Consider the following 16049-nt stretch of genomic DNA (forward strand, 5'->3'; position numbering starts at 1 on the left):
ATGAAATCCTACTTTTGCAGCCAGCACAGTTCAGGGGAGGCAAATGTGTCTGAGCTGTTCGTACTCGTCGCTGAGTACGACCAGTTTCCTCCCTTGCCTAGACGACCCATGGAACTGGGGCGGCGGCAACGTGAGACAGAGATGCAACTTCAACTGTTTCATTGATATTCGCTTTGATATGAGTAAGTCAATCGATTGTTTGTCAGTTAGTTTGTATGTCTGTTCGTCTGTCTTACTTTCATGACTTTATTTTGTTGAAATTTTTTTGAATGTTTTTCAAACTTGTTCAGATGTTCCCCTGATCAGGGACATAATAAGTGGATCTGTTAATGACTGTGAGTGTGTGTGTGTGTGTGTGTGTGTGTGTGGGTGTGTGTGTGTGTGTGTGTGTGTGCGTGTGTGTGTGTGTGTGTGTGTATGTTCGTGCGTGCGTGCGTGTGTGTGCGCGTGTGTGTGTGCGTGTGTGTGTGTGTGTGTGCCACGGTGTGTGTGTGTGTGTGTGTGTGCTTGTGCTTGTGTGCGTGCGCGTGTGTGTGTTTATTTTTATCATAACTTTTTGAAGCGTTCCCTTCATGCTTGGTTTTGTACCAGAATTGTTCCGTGGTCGCGTGTTTGTTTCTCTTGAATTTTAGTTTTATTTCATAAAGGTAGCAAAGAAAATTTAACATCCACAATGTCACGTTTCAATATATCACTTAAGGTGATTATGAACCGGTTAATTACTACTAATTAACTAACCACACCACGATCCACTCTCGCAGTCATACAATTAAATAGAGTCAACAAAAGTATAAGTTTCAGACGCCTGTTTATGTATAAACTCTCCACCTCCCTCGAGCCTTCACTCAAAATATGTTCCTTTTACGTTCTCAACACGTAAAAAACCAGTGTTCACTGACACAATGCCAGTAGTATGTAGAAAATTATAGGAACACGCTGAACCCGTGTAAATATAGTTAAATGTGAATGTTCTGTTCGAAAAGCTCTAGTTCGTGCAGGTGTCACACACCCCACGTTGTCACTACTCCAATGAAATCATAGATACGAAAAGACAACGGTGGTCAACGGGGTGCGTACGACATGGTGCACTTAGCTTTATCTCTGCTGCTGCTGCTTAGCCGGTATGCTGGTTAGTCGGTTCGCTGGTTAGCCGGTCCCCTGGTTAGCCGGTTCGCTGGTTAGCCGGTCCGCTGGTTAGCCGGTCTCCTGGTTAGCCGGTCTCCTGGTTAGCGTAGCCTCAACAGTTCCCGCCAGAGTCAGCCGTGCAGATGTTACAGGAACACGAAACGAACGAATCGGATCGAACGAATCGAATCGAAGGCTGCAAACAGAAAGCATCGGTGCACTAAACATGTCAGCTACCCCTCACCCACCACCTTAAAACATGTCATCTTTAAATATCTCATCGAGCACGTGGGCCTGCACAAAACGGACTTTTTACAACAACAAAACAGCCATTTTCCGTCCTTCTCTCCCTATCTGCAAAAACCATATACAGATTAGTATTTTAGCGTCACAGAGAGTTAATTATGCGCTAACCTGGAAAGAACAACAGAGAGTATTTCATTCCACAACACAGACTCATCAACAGCGTTAAATAATGATTTATTACCTCAAAAGCCTATGATTGTAACTCTCAATGGAAGCAAAGTCCGCCTCCTCCCTGGAACAGCCTCTGTTCGTCAACAGTGACCAAAAACCTCCAGAACCCCTTGTCGAATCCTTATGCGAAAGCCATCGCCGACGAAGGAATGTTGACGACTTGTCCTCAGCAAAACATGTGGCAGTGGAAGTTCCCCTAGAGTGCCGAATATAATATTCGGTGAAAAACCATCATACTCTAGAAACTGTATTAGATCCTTCCCCTTCTGCCGCTGGGTGTCAAGTGTGCCGCCCTTGTGTCTCTCTCAGACAACCTAGCCAATAACACGTGACTGACCTTGTCACAAAACCAGTCCAGCTATACACAATTCTGCCTCCCAAGCAGAAAAAAGACACGAGAAACTCAATCCGTGAAAATCCCGTGTGCGCTGTCAGCAAAAAACCGTCAGCCCTATGATAGCAGAAACCCGCACTGTGAAGCTCGTGCGTTTCAAAACATCCGTGTTCGTTGAGCACTGTCAGCAAACTCTGCTGTGTCCAATATCACGCACAGGCGCTTTCTATCATAACCGACCAAGAACAGGCACTCCACTGAGTGACGCTTTCCTGGTCTCTGTCACCCGATCGTGACACACCTCCCCTCTTCAAGACGAAACCTCGGTTTCGCTCACAGTCATGTTCTCCTCTACTGCCCGAGAGAGAAAGTCAGCTCCAACATTGTTGGCGCCCGGAATGACGCGTACCGTGAATTGGTACGGTTGGAGAATCAACGCCCAGCGCATAAGTCTGGCGTTTGCCAACCTTGCAACCTGAAGATATTGCAGAGGTTGATGGTCCGTCTCCAGACAGAAAGGTCGTCCGTACAGGTACGCTTCGAACTTCTGGATGCCCCAGACAATGGCGAGACACTCGCGTTCAACCGTTGCATACGCTGCCTCGGCCGAGGTCAGCTTACGGCTGGCGAAGCAAACAGGGTGCAAAAACCCCTCTGTCTCCTGAAGCAACACTGCCCCAAGTCCCTTCCCTGAAGCGTCTGTCCTCAGCACGAAGTCCTTGTTCAGGTCTGGTAGTCGGAGGATAGGCTGACTGGTGAGTCGCCTCTTCAGGGTGTTGAATGCGGAGCTGCATTCCTCAGTCCACACTACAACGGTCGGTTGTAGTTTCTTGGTAAGGTTGGTCAGTGGTAGTGCGATTTCGGCAAAGTGCGGGATGAAGCGTCTGTAGAAGCTGGCTAGGCCCAGGAAAGACCTGACTTCTTTCTTCGTGCGCGGTGGCTCCGCCTCCCGAATCTTCTGGATCTTGTCGTCCTCTGGAACAAGCAATCCCTCGCCGACAACATGACCCAGGAAAGACAATTCCCGAAATCCCAAGTAGCACTTGGACGGTTTAGCTCCCAGATTTCCGTCCTTCAACCTTCCGAACACGTCGCGCAGGGCGTCGAGATGTTCAGTCCATGTCTCTGTCGCGATCAGCACATCGTCGATGAAACTGCTGATGTCCTCGCGCTTCAAAGGTTCCAAAAGTTTCCTCATCATGCGAGTGAAGACGGCACCTGCATTCTGTAGACCAAAAGGCATGACTGTCCACTGGAACTGGCCGAATGGAGTGGTAAATGCAGTCTTTGGGCGATCTTCCTCGGCAACTGGGATTTGCCAGTACCCCTTGGTGAGGTCCAGTTTGGAAAAGTACTTGGCCTTGGCCAAGTGACTGAAGAGGTAGTCCACATCAGGCATGGGTTCCGCGTCAAACGCCGTAATCTTGTTCAGCTTCCGGTAGTCGACACAGAACCTGACGCGTCCATCCTTCTTCTTCACAAGCACAATTGGTGAACTGTAGGGAGAGTTCGCTGGCTCGATGACGCCCAACTTCGTCATGTCGGCGATTTCTTTCCTGACCACCTCCTTCTGGGCATGAGGCATGGGATACTGCTTCGTCCTCACTGGCTGTTTTTCCAGCAAGTCGAAGGTAAACTCCTCTAGATGCGTCTGAAGTGGTATGTCTGTAAGGACCCGTGCTGCATCCTTCAGGATCTCTTGCAGGTCCGCCTGCTGGTCGTCCCCAAGATCAGGTGAGATGTGCACGTCCGTGTGATCCTCACTAGCCTCCAGCGGACAAACTGGTACACGTCCTCCTCCCTGTTCTTCCGTTGTCTCGTCCATCACGACAGCAACTGCTTCTGTCACTTTGTCCTTTTCCCCGTAGGCAGTCCTCTCTATGTAGGCGCGCAGCAGGTTGGCGTGGTACAGGCGTGCTTTCCCGTTCATGACGATCCTGTAGTCGTTCTGGCCCACTTTCGCTGTCACCTCAAAAGGTCCTTGCCACTGCAGTTGTAGCTTGTTGTGTTTGACAGGTAGAAGTAGCAACACCCGTTCTCCAATCTTGAAGCTGCGCGGCCGTGCCTTGCGGTCGAATCCTCGCGCATAACGCTGTGCTGCTCTCCCCAGGTTCTCTTGAGCCAGTTTGCAGGTCTCTTCAATCCTGTTCCTGAGTTCTACGATGTAGGTCGCTGTCGTCTGCACCTCCTCGTCAGCTTCTTCATCTGTCCAAGCCTGACGCAGGATAGCCATGGGACCGCGTACCTGTCTGCCGTACAACAACTCAAATGGGGAAAAGCCCACGCTCTCCTGAGGAACCTCGCGGTATGCAAAAAGCAATGCTGGGATGTACCTGTCCCACGTGCGTGGTTTCTCCTGAGCTAGTTTCCTCAGCATGGTCTTCAAGGTGCCATTGAACCTTTCCACCAGTCCGTTGCACTGAGCATGGTAAGGAGTGGTGAAGTGCTGCTCCAGTGATAGCAGTCGTGCTGCCTCCGCCATCACTCCTCCCGTGAACTGCGTGCCTCTGTCGGTGAGTACCTCTGATGGAATTCCCAGCCGGGACCACATGGTAACCAGAGCCTCAGCTACTCGCGTGGCTTCAATCGATTTCAGAGGGATCGCCTCTGGGTATCGAGTAGCGTAGTCCACCATGGTCAAAATGTATCTGTTTCCGTCCTCAGACGCAGGCAAGATGGGCCCGATGATGTCCACTGCCACCCGACGAAAGGGTTCGTCGATGAGCGGCATCTTCTCTAAGGGGACCTTCCTCACCCTTCCTTTGGCAACCACCTTCTGGCACTTATCGCAGGACGCACAGAAACGTCGGACATCCGTGCAGATGCCTGGCCAGTAAAAGTGGCGCCAGACACGATCCGTGGTCTTCTTGGTACCAAGATGACCTCCCAGAATCGAGTCGTGTGCCGTTGCCATGACACCCTCGCGAAACTCGCGAGGCACGACAACCTGTTTGAATGCACCTTCCTTGTTGCTGAACTCACGGTAGAGCAACTTCTTGTCCCTGAGGAACCTTGACCTCCCATGCTTCCCGCTCAGCTTCACCTTCCCCGACTTCGCGTGCTCCCGAGGAGTAGCTAAGGTCGGGTCAGAATCCTGAGCCTTCGCGAGAAGCGCGGGGGTCACGTTCCCCAGGGCAGCTCGTGCAGCAGGTAGGGGTTTGAGAGGTTTGTCCTCTCGCTCCGCCTGTGCCCGCGTGAGCACTGAAATGACGTCGGGAGACCGGTAAACGGGAACCTCCCTGGTGACGCCGTCCACAAACTGAACCCGGTTTCCAATGAGCAGGTCGCATGGAGGATCGTCCATGACGACGGCCACAATAGTCCCCGTGAACAACGGGGTTACGACCTTGATCACTGCCGTGTTCAAATCGTAAGCGTGAGATGCCTCGGCCATTCTCACCCTGATGCTGTCTCCTGTGTAGGCCATAGCTGGAACTAGACTCGCCCGAACCACTATCATGTCTGCTCCTGTGTCCCGCAGACCTTCGCCCTTCACTCCGTTAACGTAGACGTTACAGTGGGGCTGGAAATGTTTCCTGGAGCACGGAACGCAGAGTTGTGGAATGGTGCATGAGCTCGTGACGTCCCTGAACTCCTCACTGCCAACGAAGTGAACGCCCTTCTGGTCAGCCTGTCTCTTGTGGCAGTCCTTCTTCACGTGGCCCCGCTTGTTGCAGTAGTAACACTGGATGTCAGTTCTGGAACTTGATCCTTTGTGTCCCTGATCGTCCTTCCCGTCCTTGGGTCCTGAAGAACCCGAATTTCCCGATTTTCCCGGCCGTGAGCCTAAAGATTTGCCGGAGATCGCCTGGGCGTCCTCATGTACTCTGATCCAGTCGGCTGCCTCCTGAGTAGTCTTTGGCTGGTGTTCCTGCACGAAGGTCACCACCTCAGGTCGCAGGCTGGACATCAGTTGCTCCATGACAATGAGGTCGGCAAGGTCGTCGACTGTCCAGTCCTTTTCGGCCATCTCCACCCAGCGCCGCAGGTAGAGATTAAGGCGTGCCACAAACTGATGACTCAGCTCGCCGCTCAGTCTCTTGCTGTTACGCAGACGTCGTCTGTAGGCTTCCGCAGTCAGGTTGAAGCGCTGGAGTAACGCCTTCTTTAGTGCCTGATAGTTTCTCGCCTCGTCGTCCTCCAGAGCGTTGTAGAGCTGCAATGCGCGTCCTTTCAAGCAGGTGCTAAGGCGGCTAGCCCACGTGGCCTCTTCCCACTTCTGGTCCGATGCAATGCGCTCAAACCGGCGTAAAAAGTCGTCGAGCTCGTCCTTGTCATCGTCGAACGTCGGCAGTCTCGTACGGTCGGCAACAAACGTCGGCGCGCTAGCCTGAGTAAGCGTACCCTTCTCGGCCTGTAGCCTAGCTAGTTCTAGCTGGAGATCGCGATCCGCCTGTTCCTTCCGGTCTAGTCTGTCACGTTCGGCCTGTCGTTCCCTTTCTTGTCTTGCAAGCTCGTCTTTCTTGTCTGTCAAGTTCGTCCTTCTTGTCCTGTCGGTCACGTTCTTCTTTCCTTGTCAGTCGCTCAAATTCTTCCTTCCGTTCTGCTTCTAAGCGTTTTAGAACGCTTCGGGCTCTAACGCGTGCGTCTCGCTCAGTCGGCTGCTCGCTCCCAGGAGTCTCGAAAGTTATTCTCCTTGTAGGAGATCCCCCTGTAGCCATGGTTAGTTTTAGCAAAGCTTTATTACCAAAGTAAGCCTAACGCAGCTATAGCTAGAACCCGCGGTGATGGAAGCGATGGATACAAAAATCCAGTAACCGGAAAATGCAGAAGAAAAATCCAAACGGTGTAGAACAAAACGCGTAGCCTACTTTATGGCTGCTTTTTGCGGTGAAACAAAGTGTTTCCCACAGCCGTGGCCTACTTTATCGGCTGCTTTTTGCGGTGAAACAGAGTGTCTCCCACAGCCTTGGTTAGGACAGAAGTCCTCGGACCCTTCCCCCCCAAAATTCCAACAAAGTCAAAATATGGAGAAAAATCCAAGTAAAACAAGACAGTAGAAATATAACCTGTTACAGAATGCGAAACAACAATGTAGAGAAAACTGAGTAAAACGAATAACAAATCCGCTAACCCCGCTCAGCTCTCTGCAACGGAAAACTCTGAACGTACAACAACAAAGATTCACAAACAAAGGAAAGGGAGGTAATCACAGTTAGCGCATACAATAACTCACACATTACAATTTACATTTCCTGCAAGATGTGAATCGCTTAAGGTGTGGTATATGATCAAAACTATACAAAAAAGGGTGGCACCAAGCAGAAAATAAGTCGAGCACTGACGAGATTATCTGCTCTTAGTTATCCTTAATTGGTGGGTCTTTATCAGTTGGAAATTAACTGAGTAAATCCCGGCTTGGCCCCCATGTGTCACGTTTCAATATATCACTTAAGGTGATTATGAACCGGTTAATTACTACTAATTAACTAACCACACCACGATCCACTCTCGCAGTCATACAATTAAATAGAGTCAACAAAAGTATAAGTTTCAGACGCCTGTTTATGTATAAACTCTCCACCTCCCTCGAGCCTTCACTCAAAATATGTTCCTTTTACGTTCTCAACACGTAAAAAACCAGTGTTCACTGACACAATGCCAGTAGTATGTAGAAAATTATAGGAACACGCTGAACCCGTGTAAATATAGTTAAATGTGAATGTTCTGTTCGAAAAGCTCTAGTTCGTGCAGGTGTCACACACCCCACGTTGTCACTACTCCAATGAAATCATAGATACGAAAAGACAACGGTGGTCAACGGGGTGCGTACGACATGGTGCACCTAGCTTTATCTCTGCTGCTGCTGCTTAGCCGGTATGCTGGTTAGTCGGTTCGCTGGTTAGCCGGTCCCCTGGTTAGCCGGTTCGCTGGTTAGCCGGTCCGCTGGTTAGCCGGTCTCCTGGTTAGCCGGTCTCCTGGTTAGCGTAGCCTCAACAGTTCCCGCCAGAGTCAGCCGTGCAGATGTTACAGGAACACGAAACGAACGAATCGGATCGAACGAATCGAATCGAAGGCTGCAAACAGAAAGCATCGGTGCACTAAACATGTCAGCTACCCCTCACCCACCACCTTAAAACATGTCATCTTTAAATATCTCATCGAGCACGTGGGCCTGCACAAAACGGACTTTTTACAACAACAAAACAGCCATTTTCCGTCCTTCTCTCCCTATCTGCAAAAACCATATACAGATTAGTATTTTAGCGTCACAGAGAGTTAATTATGCGCTAACCTGGAAAGAACAACAGAGAGTATTTCATTCCACAACACAGACTCATCAACAGCGTTAAATAATGATTTATTACCTCAAAAGCCTATGATTGTAACTCTCAATGGAAGCAAAGTCCGCCTCCTCCCTGGAACAGCCTCTGTTCGTCAACAGTGACCAAAAACCTCCAGAACCCCTTGTCGAATCCTTATGCGAAAGCCATCGCCGACGAAGGAATGTTGACGACTTGTCCTCAGCAAAACATGTGGCAGTGGAAGTTCCCCTAGAGTGCCGAATATAATATTCGGTGAAAAACCATCATACTCTAGAAACTGTATTAGATCCTTCCCCTTCTGCCGCTGGGTGTCAAGTGTCCCGTACTCGTGTCTCTGTCAGACAACCTAGCCAAAATACACGTGACTGACCTTGTCACAAAACCAGTCCAGCTATACACAATTCTGCCTCCCCAAGCAGAAAAAAGACACGAGAAACTCAATCCGTGAAAATCCCGTGTGCGCTGTCAGCAAAAAACCGTCAGCCCTATGATAGCAGAAACCCGCACTGTGAAGCTCGTGCGTTTCAAAACATCCGTGTTCGTTGAGCACTGTCAGCAAACTCTGCTGTGTCCAATATCACGCACAGGCGCTTTCTATCATAACCGACCAAGAACAGGCACTCCACTGAGTGACGCTTTCCTGGTCTCTGTCACCCGATCGTGACACACAATCTAATAAAAAAACACCCATATGTTTGACGCCGCGTATCGTTTTTTGTGCAGATACGGAACAATTCACGTATGCTTTCCGTGGCTGCTCGCCCGATAATACCGTCCGGGAAAACAAATGCTACGAGCTTAGTGACGTCATCTACTGTTATGCCGCTTGCGCAGGGGAAGACTACTGCAATAATTGGAACGCCACTGATATCATCGCGACCTATTCCACTTCTTCTTCGCCGCAGTTGCTTCCCTTTGATGCGCTTATTTGTGTGGTGTCTGCTGTAGTTTGGTTTGTCTGTGGGAAAGCTTTTCAAAACTGATATGTTGTTGATTTTTTTGTGTGTATGCGCCTAAGATCTTGAATTGATGTTCTTCTTTGTAATTAATTGAGTTAGTTAATCTATTTATTAATTAATTTATTAATTTATGTATGTTAATGTTAACAAATAAAGAACAACAACAAAATAGCAAATAAATAAAACAAACCAACAAACCAACAAACAAACAAACAAACAAACAAAAGTACAAACAAACAAACAAACAAACAAACAAGCAAAACTCAAGCGAACAAACTCAGACCCTGCTCTATCATGACTGAAACTATTTTATAACATTGTAGTCATCGTGAGGTTTTAACGTCCTTCTGAGCTTCCAATCCCAAAAGCTGTGAACTTGGCAGCCGCGCACTGCATCTCAATAGCCCTTCATAGAATACCTTTTAATCAAACATGTTTTAATTCTTCAGTCATGTACGGGCAGGTGGTGCGTCTTACACTGACGACTAATAGAACTTTGAACCTGTGTGAATTTCAAATATTTGGTAAGTTGTACTTAAGGGTAGGAGCTACCATAAAATACACCGTTTTTCTCTTTAAGTCCTTTGACCACAACATTCACGAAACAGAACTGCTTGTATTAAAGTTTGGTGTGCATTTGCTTCAATGTTTTTAGATTGATAGTATGGTCACCCTACACATTGCATTTAGATTGACTTTAGTACAAATTATTACATGGAAAATAAGCAAAGTGGCATTGAATCGAAACATGTTATTTCACGGATGTGAAATTAATTTCATAACTTTTCATCAGAATAATTTGAACTGTTGCTGACATGTTTAGACATTCTGACAGATGTTAAAAGGCTATGCTCCAGGAAAAAAAGGGGTAACAAGACACATGTTCCAGTTGTCATAAATGTTTAACCCACAAAGCCAACATCGGTATCACTTTATTTTGTTTACACAAGCCATCGAAGGATCGGCCCCAGCACACACCTTATATGATTCTGGTTTATATTTGTTTTGTATTTTAAGAAAACAATTAATATAACATAGATGAAATACATATTATACGACATAAATGCTTTCAGTCGACCTTGATATTCCACAGTGCCCATACATGTGCCATCGACTGAATGTGCATGGTAATACCATCTATGCCAAGTTGATCTATGCCAAGTTGGTGCATAATGGCGGCGTTACTGTCTGTTAAAAGTCTCTTACGCCGATATGAAGGCATATACCTAGTGGTTACTTTATTATCTGCTCAGTTCATCGTCTAAAGGTTTTACTGCGCCACATATGAGCTAGAAGTACTTGGAACATGCACAAACCAGCCTGTCAACATGACTCTTGTATTCAAGGATGTATGATTAAGAGCACGCGTATGACATATTTGGCATACATTATGTAGCCTTGAAATGTTGGCAGTCCAGGTCGGACGCGGGCCAGATTGTTTTCTTGTTCTTTGCTAATTGCTGTTCTGTTTCAGTTCATAGAGCCGGCACCAACGAGCACGAACACACCCATACACACAGTTCGTCATGTTGATCAAAGGAGACAAGAAAATGATTATGTGAATAGGAAACAAAGTAAAGTACACGTTTAGGTCCTCAGACAAGGACACCGCGATCGACAGAAGTCATAATTATTTTACACAGTGATGCACCACAGTTATGACACTTTTAGCAAGCCAGGACTTGCATAGAAACCACTGAGTGACGTTCGCACAATTAGTTCTGAATATCGTGGTATTCCCATGCACATTCAGTCGATGGCACATGTACGGGCAATGTGGAATATCAAGGTCGACTGAAAGCCTGTATGTAGTATACTATGTATTTAATCTATGTTATATTAATTGTTTTCTTACCCCCCGCGGGTTAGGGGGAAGAATTTACCTGATGCTCCCCAGCATGTCGTAAGAGGCGACTAACGGATTCTGTTTCTCCTTATACCCTTGTTAAGTGTTTCTTGTATAGAATATAGTCAATGTTTGTAAAGATTTTAGTCAAGCAGTATGTAAGAAATGTTAGGTCCTTTGTACTGGAAACTTGCATTCTCCCAGTAAGGTCATATATTGTACTACGTTCCAAGCCCCTGGAGCAATTTTTTTATTAGTGCTTTTGTGAACAAGAAACAATTAACAAGTGGTTCTATCCCATCCCCCCCCTTTCCCCGTCGCGATATAACCTTGAACGGTTGAAAACGACGTTAAACACCAAATAAATAAAGAAAGAAATACCAAAACAAATATAAACGTATAGTAGATGTTCAGAGACACAGGAGGGAGGCCATGGTACATAACGTTGTATGCAATTATACAAGGATATTGTTCTTGTTACTTGCCAAAACATGCAAAACTGCAACCCAACTCAGCCACTGTTGTGGCTCTGTTCTGCTGTCCTGATGAATATGCATACAGCTTTAATTCGGCTGCTGAGCTATGCGTTTTGATTCTCTTTGTAAGCTGTTGAAATAAAGATGTCCAATTCATGCACATCTTTTCAGTTTGCAAAGATGGATTTTATGGACTGGATTGTTCGTCTCCTTGTGACAAGAACTGCGATGAAGGGTGTAACATGACAAGTGGTTTCTGCACACGTAAGTAAAAGCCTCGTCTCAGAGTTAGCAATGACTAACTGGTGTTTGGTTGTTGTTGTTGGTTGTTGTTGGTTGTTGTTGGTTGTTGTTGTTGTTGTTGGTTGTTGTTGTTGTTGTTCCAGTATGTATTCGCTGTTAGCTTTTGCATTTGCTACTAAAGCGACATAACGGTGTCAACCTTATGTGCTGTAGAGTTTTACACTGGTTTATTGTCATCATATTGACAGGATGATTGCAGGTCTGGTTCAGAACCGCAACAGATTTGACCCACATGTTCTGCGAGGAATTGTATTTCCTTGTGTGCACACGAGCAAGAACAACACCCCTAAGCACAAAGTGCCTGGAAAACAAAAATACACACAAACATGAACAAGACATTAGTGGACAATGGCCAATAATGTAATGAGCTAAGCCTCATGGGACCAGGTGAATATATCGTCAAAGGTACAATGTTTACCTAGCTAGGACTAGATGTGTTTATTCGATACAATAAGGTACCCTATGCTGTATTGTGTATTGTAATGCCCACCAGTAGTTATCAACTTCAGCTTTGTCCCCTCGTTTCTGTTTGCATTTATAACGTTGACATGTTTTAGGGTTTGATATCTGCCTATCTGGCCGTGTACTCTGCAAAACCTGCATATGGTGCCACAGTCCCGAACAGCAGTAACAAAATAATAATGCTTCGTATTCCGAAGATTCTCGAAAGGTGTAAGGCTCTCACAATGTTCTTTTGTCTTCTCAGGCTGCAAGAAAGGATTTTGGGGTCCTGAGTTGTGCCATTATAACTGTTCTGCCCACTGTGCTGGTCCTACCTGTCAGCGTGATGACGGCAACTGTGAAGGTGAGTCATCGCACGCAAACTTTACTTGCCTGGATATGGAGACGTTTGTGGATTTAGAACAGCTGCGTCGCCCAAGACAAATAACGGTTTTGGGTGTGACTAAAAAAAGAACAGGGCCGGAGTGCTATGTAAACTATGAGCAGTTCTTCCAAACCCATTTAAAACATATGACACTACCAGCATGTTCCGCATATTGAGCCAGATTTTTTTGTTTTGGCAAATCTACGTTGCAGTTCCGGAGCAAATGATCAAAATTTCTTTGCGAATTTGCGTTCAAACGTGTTTTTCCCATAATATAACAATGCACAGCTCGAAAATATGGCCACGAATTGATCTATGGTACTTCGAAGAAAGAAGAATAACAAAATTATACAACAATACATACATTATAGAACACTTCGCATTGTATTGGGGGCGGGGAAATACCACAGTCGGTAGCAATGCTGGATTCAGAACCAGTGTCGGTGTGGGTTCGATCCCCACGCTAGACGAGGGATTTATGTCCCTGTGTCAATTTTGTGCAGACTATCCTCGATGTCCGAACACCCCCGTGTGCACGCATGCGCACTACATATAACCCAAGTTCACAACGAAACTCGCAGGGCTTGGAAACATGAATACACACAATGCGTGACGCATGCGGGGAAAATGAAAACGAATGGGTAGCCCGGCACTGTATAGCAGCTCGGTTTGCCTTTAGTAATGAGCAGCCCGAATTTCCATAAGCGTAACCTCACAGGAATATACATACCATCCTATTTAATGGAAGGGCGCTGGTTCTGAACCCAGCATTGCTACCGACTGTGGTATTTCCCCGCCCCCAATACAATGCGAAGTGTTTTATAATGTATGCATTGTTGTATACTTTTATACACGACATGCTATTCCTCTGTATAGTCGTATAGTTTTATGTTTACCTTAACGTTTGTGTACCTGTGTAATATTTTCTTCCATTAGCTTTGTAAACTTTGATCTGCCAAATTGTGTCAAAATGCAACCAATCCAGCTGCCCCTCGGCAATTATCCTTGGTGTTTTTGTTGCTGTACGCTTACTCTTGCTAAAACAAAAGATTATTCCTTTTTTTAGTGATATGCGTACACTTTTGTAATGTTAAAACATAACATTATTCTTTCATGCATTCTCAGTGTGCCGAGAGGGATTCTACGGACCAGACTGTTCTTCTGCTTGTCACCAGAACTGTGTAGGAGGGTGTGACAAAATCAATGGTCACTGCACACGTAAGTTTTACCCTGAAAGTAAGTGTGTGTGTGTGTGTGTGTGTGCGTGTGTGTGTGTGTGTGTGTGTGTGTGTGTGTGTGTGTGGTGTGTGTGTGTGTGGTGTGTGTGTGTGTGTGGTGTGTGTGTGTATGGTGAATATATTGTTAAAGGTACAATGTCTACCTAGCTAGGACTAGATGTGTTTATTCGATACAATAAGGTACCCTATGCTGTATTGTGTATTGTAATGCCCACCAGTAGTTATCAACTTCAGCTTTGTCCCCTCGTTTCTGTTTGCATTTATAACGTTGACATGTTTTAGGGTTTGATATCTGCCTATCTGGCCGTGTACTCTGCAAAACCTTCACATGGTGCCACAGTCCCGAACAGCAGTAACAAAATAATAATGCTTTGTATTCCGAAGATTCTCAAAAGGTGTAAGGCATATTGAACCAGATTTTTTTGTTTTGGCAAATCTACGTTGCAGTTCCGGAGCAAATGATCAACATTTCTTTGCGAATTTGCGTTCAAACGTGTTTTTCCCATAATATAACAATGCACAGCTCGAAAATATGGCCACGAATTGATTTATGGTACTTCGAAGAAAGAAGAATAACACAATTATACAACAATACATACATTATAGAACACTTCGCATTGTATTGGGGGCGGGGAAATACCACAGTCGGTAGCAACATGTCCCCGCCATGGGAGAACAATTGCCCACAGGAAAACTGCCCCCCGAATCTTTTCTAAGCACTCTTCTGGCATAATTTGATCAATACTTAGTATTTTTAAAGCTTCCGGAAAACGCAACGCGTGATTTCTCAACTTTTGTTTACTGGCTGTGCAATGTGCTTAATCTCACTGCAGGCTGCAAAGCAGGAAAGTACGGTTCTGACTGTCTAATGGACTGTGGAAACTGTCGTGGCGATACTGCGTGCAACGCAACGAGTGGTGTGTGCCCCGGGGGTTGTGCCCCGGGCTGGACAAAGCCTCTTTGCACTGAAGGTAGGTGCTTAGTCTGTTTTGTTGGTAGGTGCTTTCTAACGTACTGGTCCTTTGTCGTCTAAAATTGCTTCTGTGGGTGTGACGTGTTATTGAAACAAGACATTAATGCGGCGTTTATAACAATTTGTGTGTGAGTGTCAATAAATCACATGTTTATGTGCGTGTGTGTTTGTGTGTGCGTGTGTGTGTGTGTGTGTGTGTGTGTGTGTGTGTGTGTGTGTGTGTGTGAGTGTGTGTGTGTGTGTGTGTGTGTAAGTGTGTGTGTGTAAGTGCGTGTGTGTTTGTGTGTGCGTGTGTGTGTGTGTGTGTGTGTGTGTGTGTGTGTGTCATTTGGTTGCTAATTTTTCGTGTCGGTCGGTCCCTTGGTTGGTCGGTTAGTTGGCTGATCGTCAGTTCACGTTCAGGAAGTGTCTTGCGGATGTACGCGATACAGACTGATTTCCTTAGATTAATCAATATAGACTGGCTTCCTTGGATTAATCGATATAGACTGGCTTCCTTAGATTAATCGATATAGACTGGCTTCCTTGGATTAATCGATATTGACTGGCTTCCTTATATTAATCGATACAGACTGGCTTCCTTAGATTAATCGATATAGATTGGCTTCCTTGGATTAATTGAGATATAGACAGGCTTCCTTGGATTAATCGATATATACAATGCGAAGTGCTCTATAATGTATGTATTGTTGTATACTTTTATACGCGACGTGCTATTCCTCTGTATAGTCGCATAGCTTTATGTTAGAAACTTTGTTTTAACCACCACCACCCCCCCCCCACACACACACCCCTAGCCTCTGCCTCCCAACCTACCCCCCTGCTCCACTACTAGCCTATACTTCTCATCCTACCCCCTATTCCCGCCCTTTGTATCTACCTCCCTATATGCCCCCCCCCCCCCCCCCCCCACAGCCTGTAACTCACATCCCAACCCCTAATCCCCCTCCCCCTTTGCATATTTTATTCGGAAGTATCTTACTTCATTAATCAACCAAACAAGTGCAAACCGCTCAATGTGTGTTAGAAACTTTGTTTTTATAACCCCCTGAAAGCCTCTTCCTCCCATCCTACCCCCTATCCCCTCCTTTGTATCTACCTCCCTATATACACACTATCTGCCCCCCCCCCCTCCCGTTGTCTCTTCCTCCCATCCTACCCCCTATCCCCTCCTTTGTATCTACCTCTCTATATACACACTATCTGCCCCCCCCCCTCCCGTTGTC

The 16049-nt window shown here is 46.3% G+C and overlaps 1 protein-coding gene across 1 annotated transcript in view; it reads left to right on the forward strand.

The window, feature by feature from the left end:
• The window catches only part of LOC138963948 (scavenger receptor class F member 1-like), a 20552-nt gene continuing 4503 nt past the window's right edge, over positions 1-16049 (forward strand). The window contains exons 1-5 of the mRNA XM_070335803.1: positions 1-130; positions 11655-11747; positions 12493-12591; positions 13738-13830; positions 14684-14821. Of these exons, the coding sequence (XP_070191904.1) occupies positions 1-130; positions 11655-11747; positions 12493-12591; positions 13738-13830; positions 14684-14821 (553 nt within the window). The remainder of the gene's footprint in view (positions 131-11654; positions 11748-12492; positions 12592-13737; positions 13831-14683; positions 14822-16049) is intronic.

Source organism: Littorina saxatilis, linkage group LG4 (genome assembly GCF_037325665.1).
Source record: "Littorina saxatilis isolate snail1 linkage group LG4, US_GU_Lsax_2.0, whole genome shotgun sequence".
Classification (NCBI taxonomy): Eukaryota; Metazoa; Mollusca; class Gastropoda; order Littorinimorpha; family Littorinidae; genus Littorina; species Littorina saxatilis.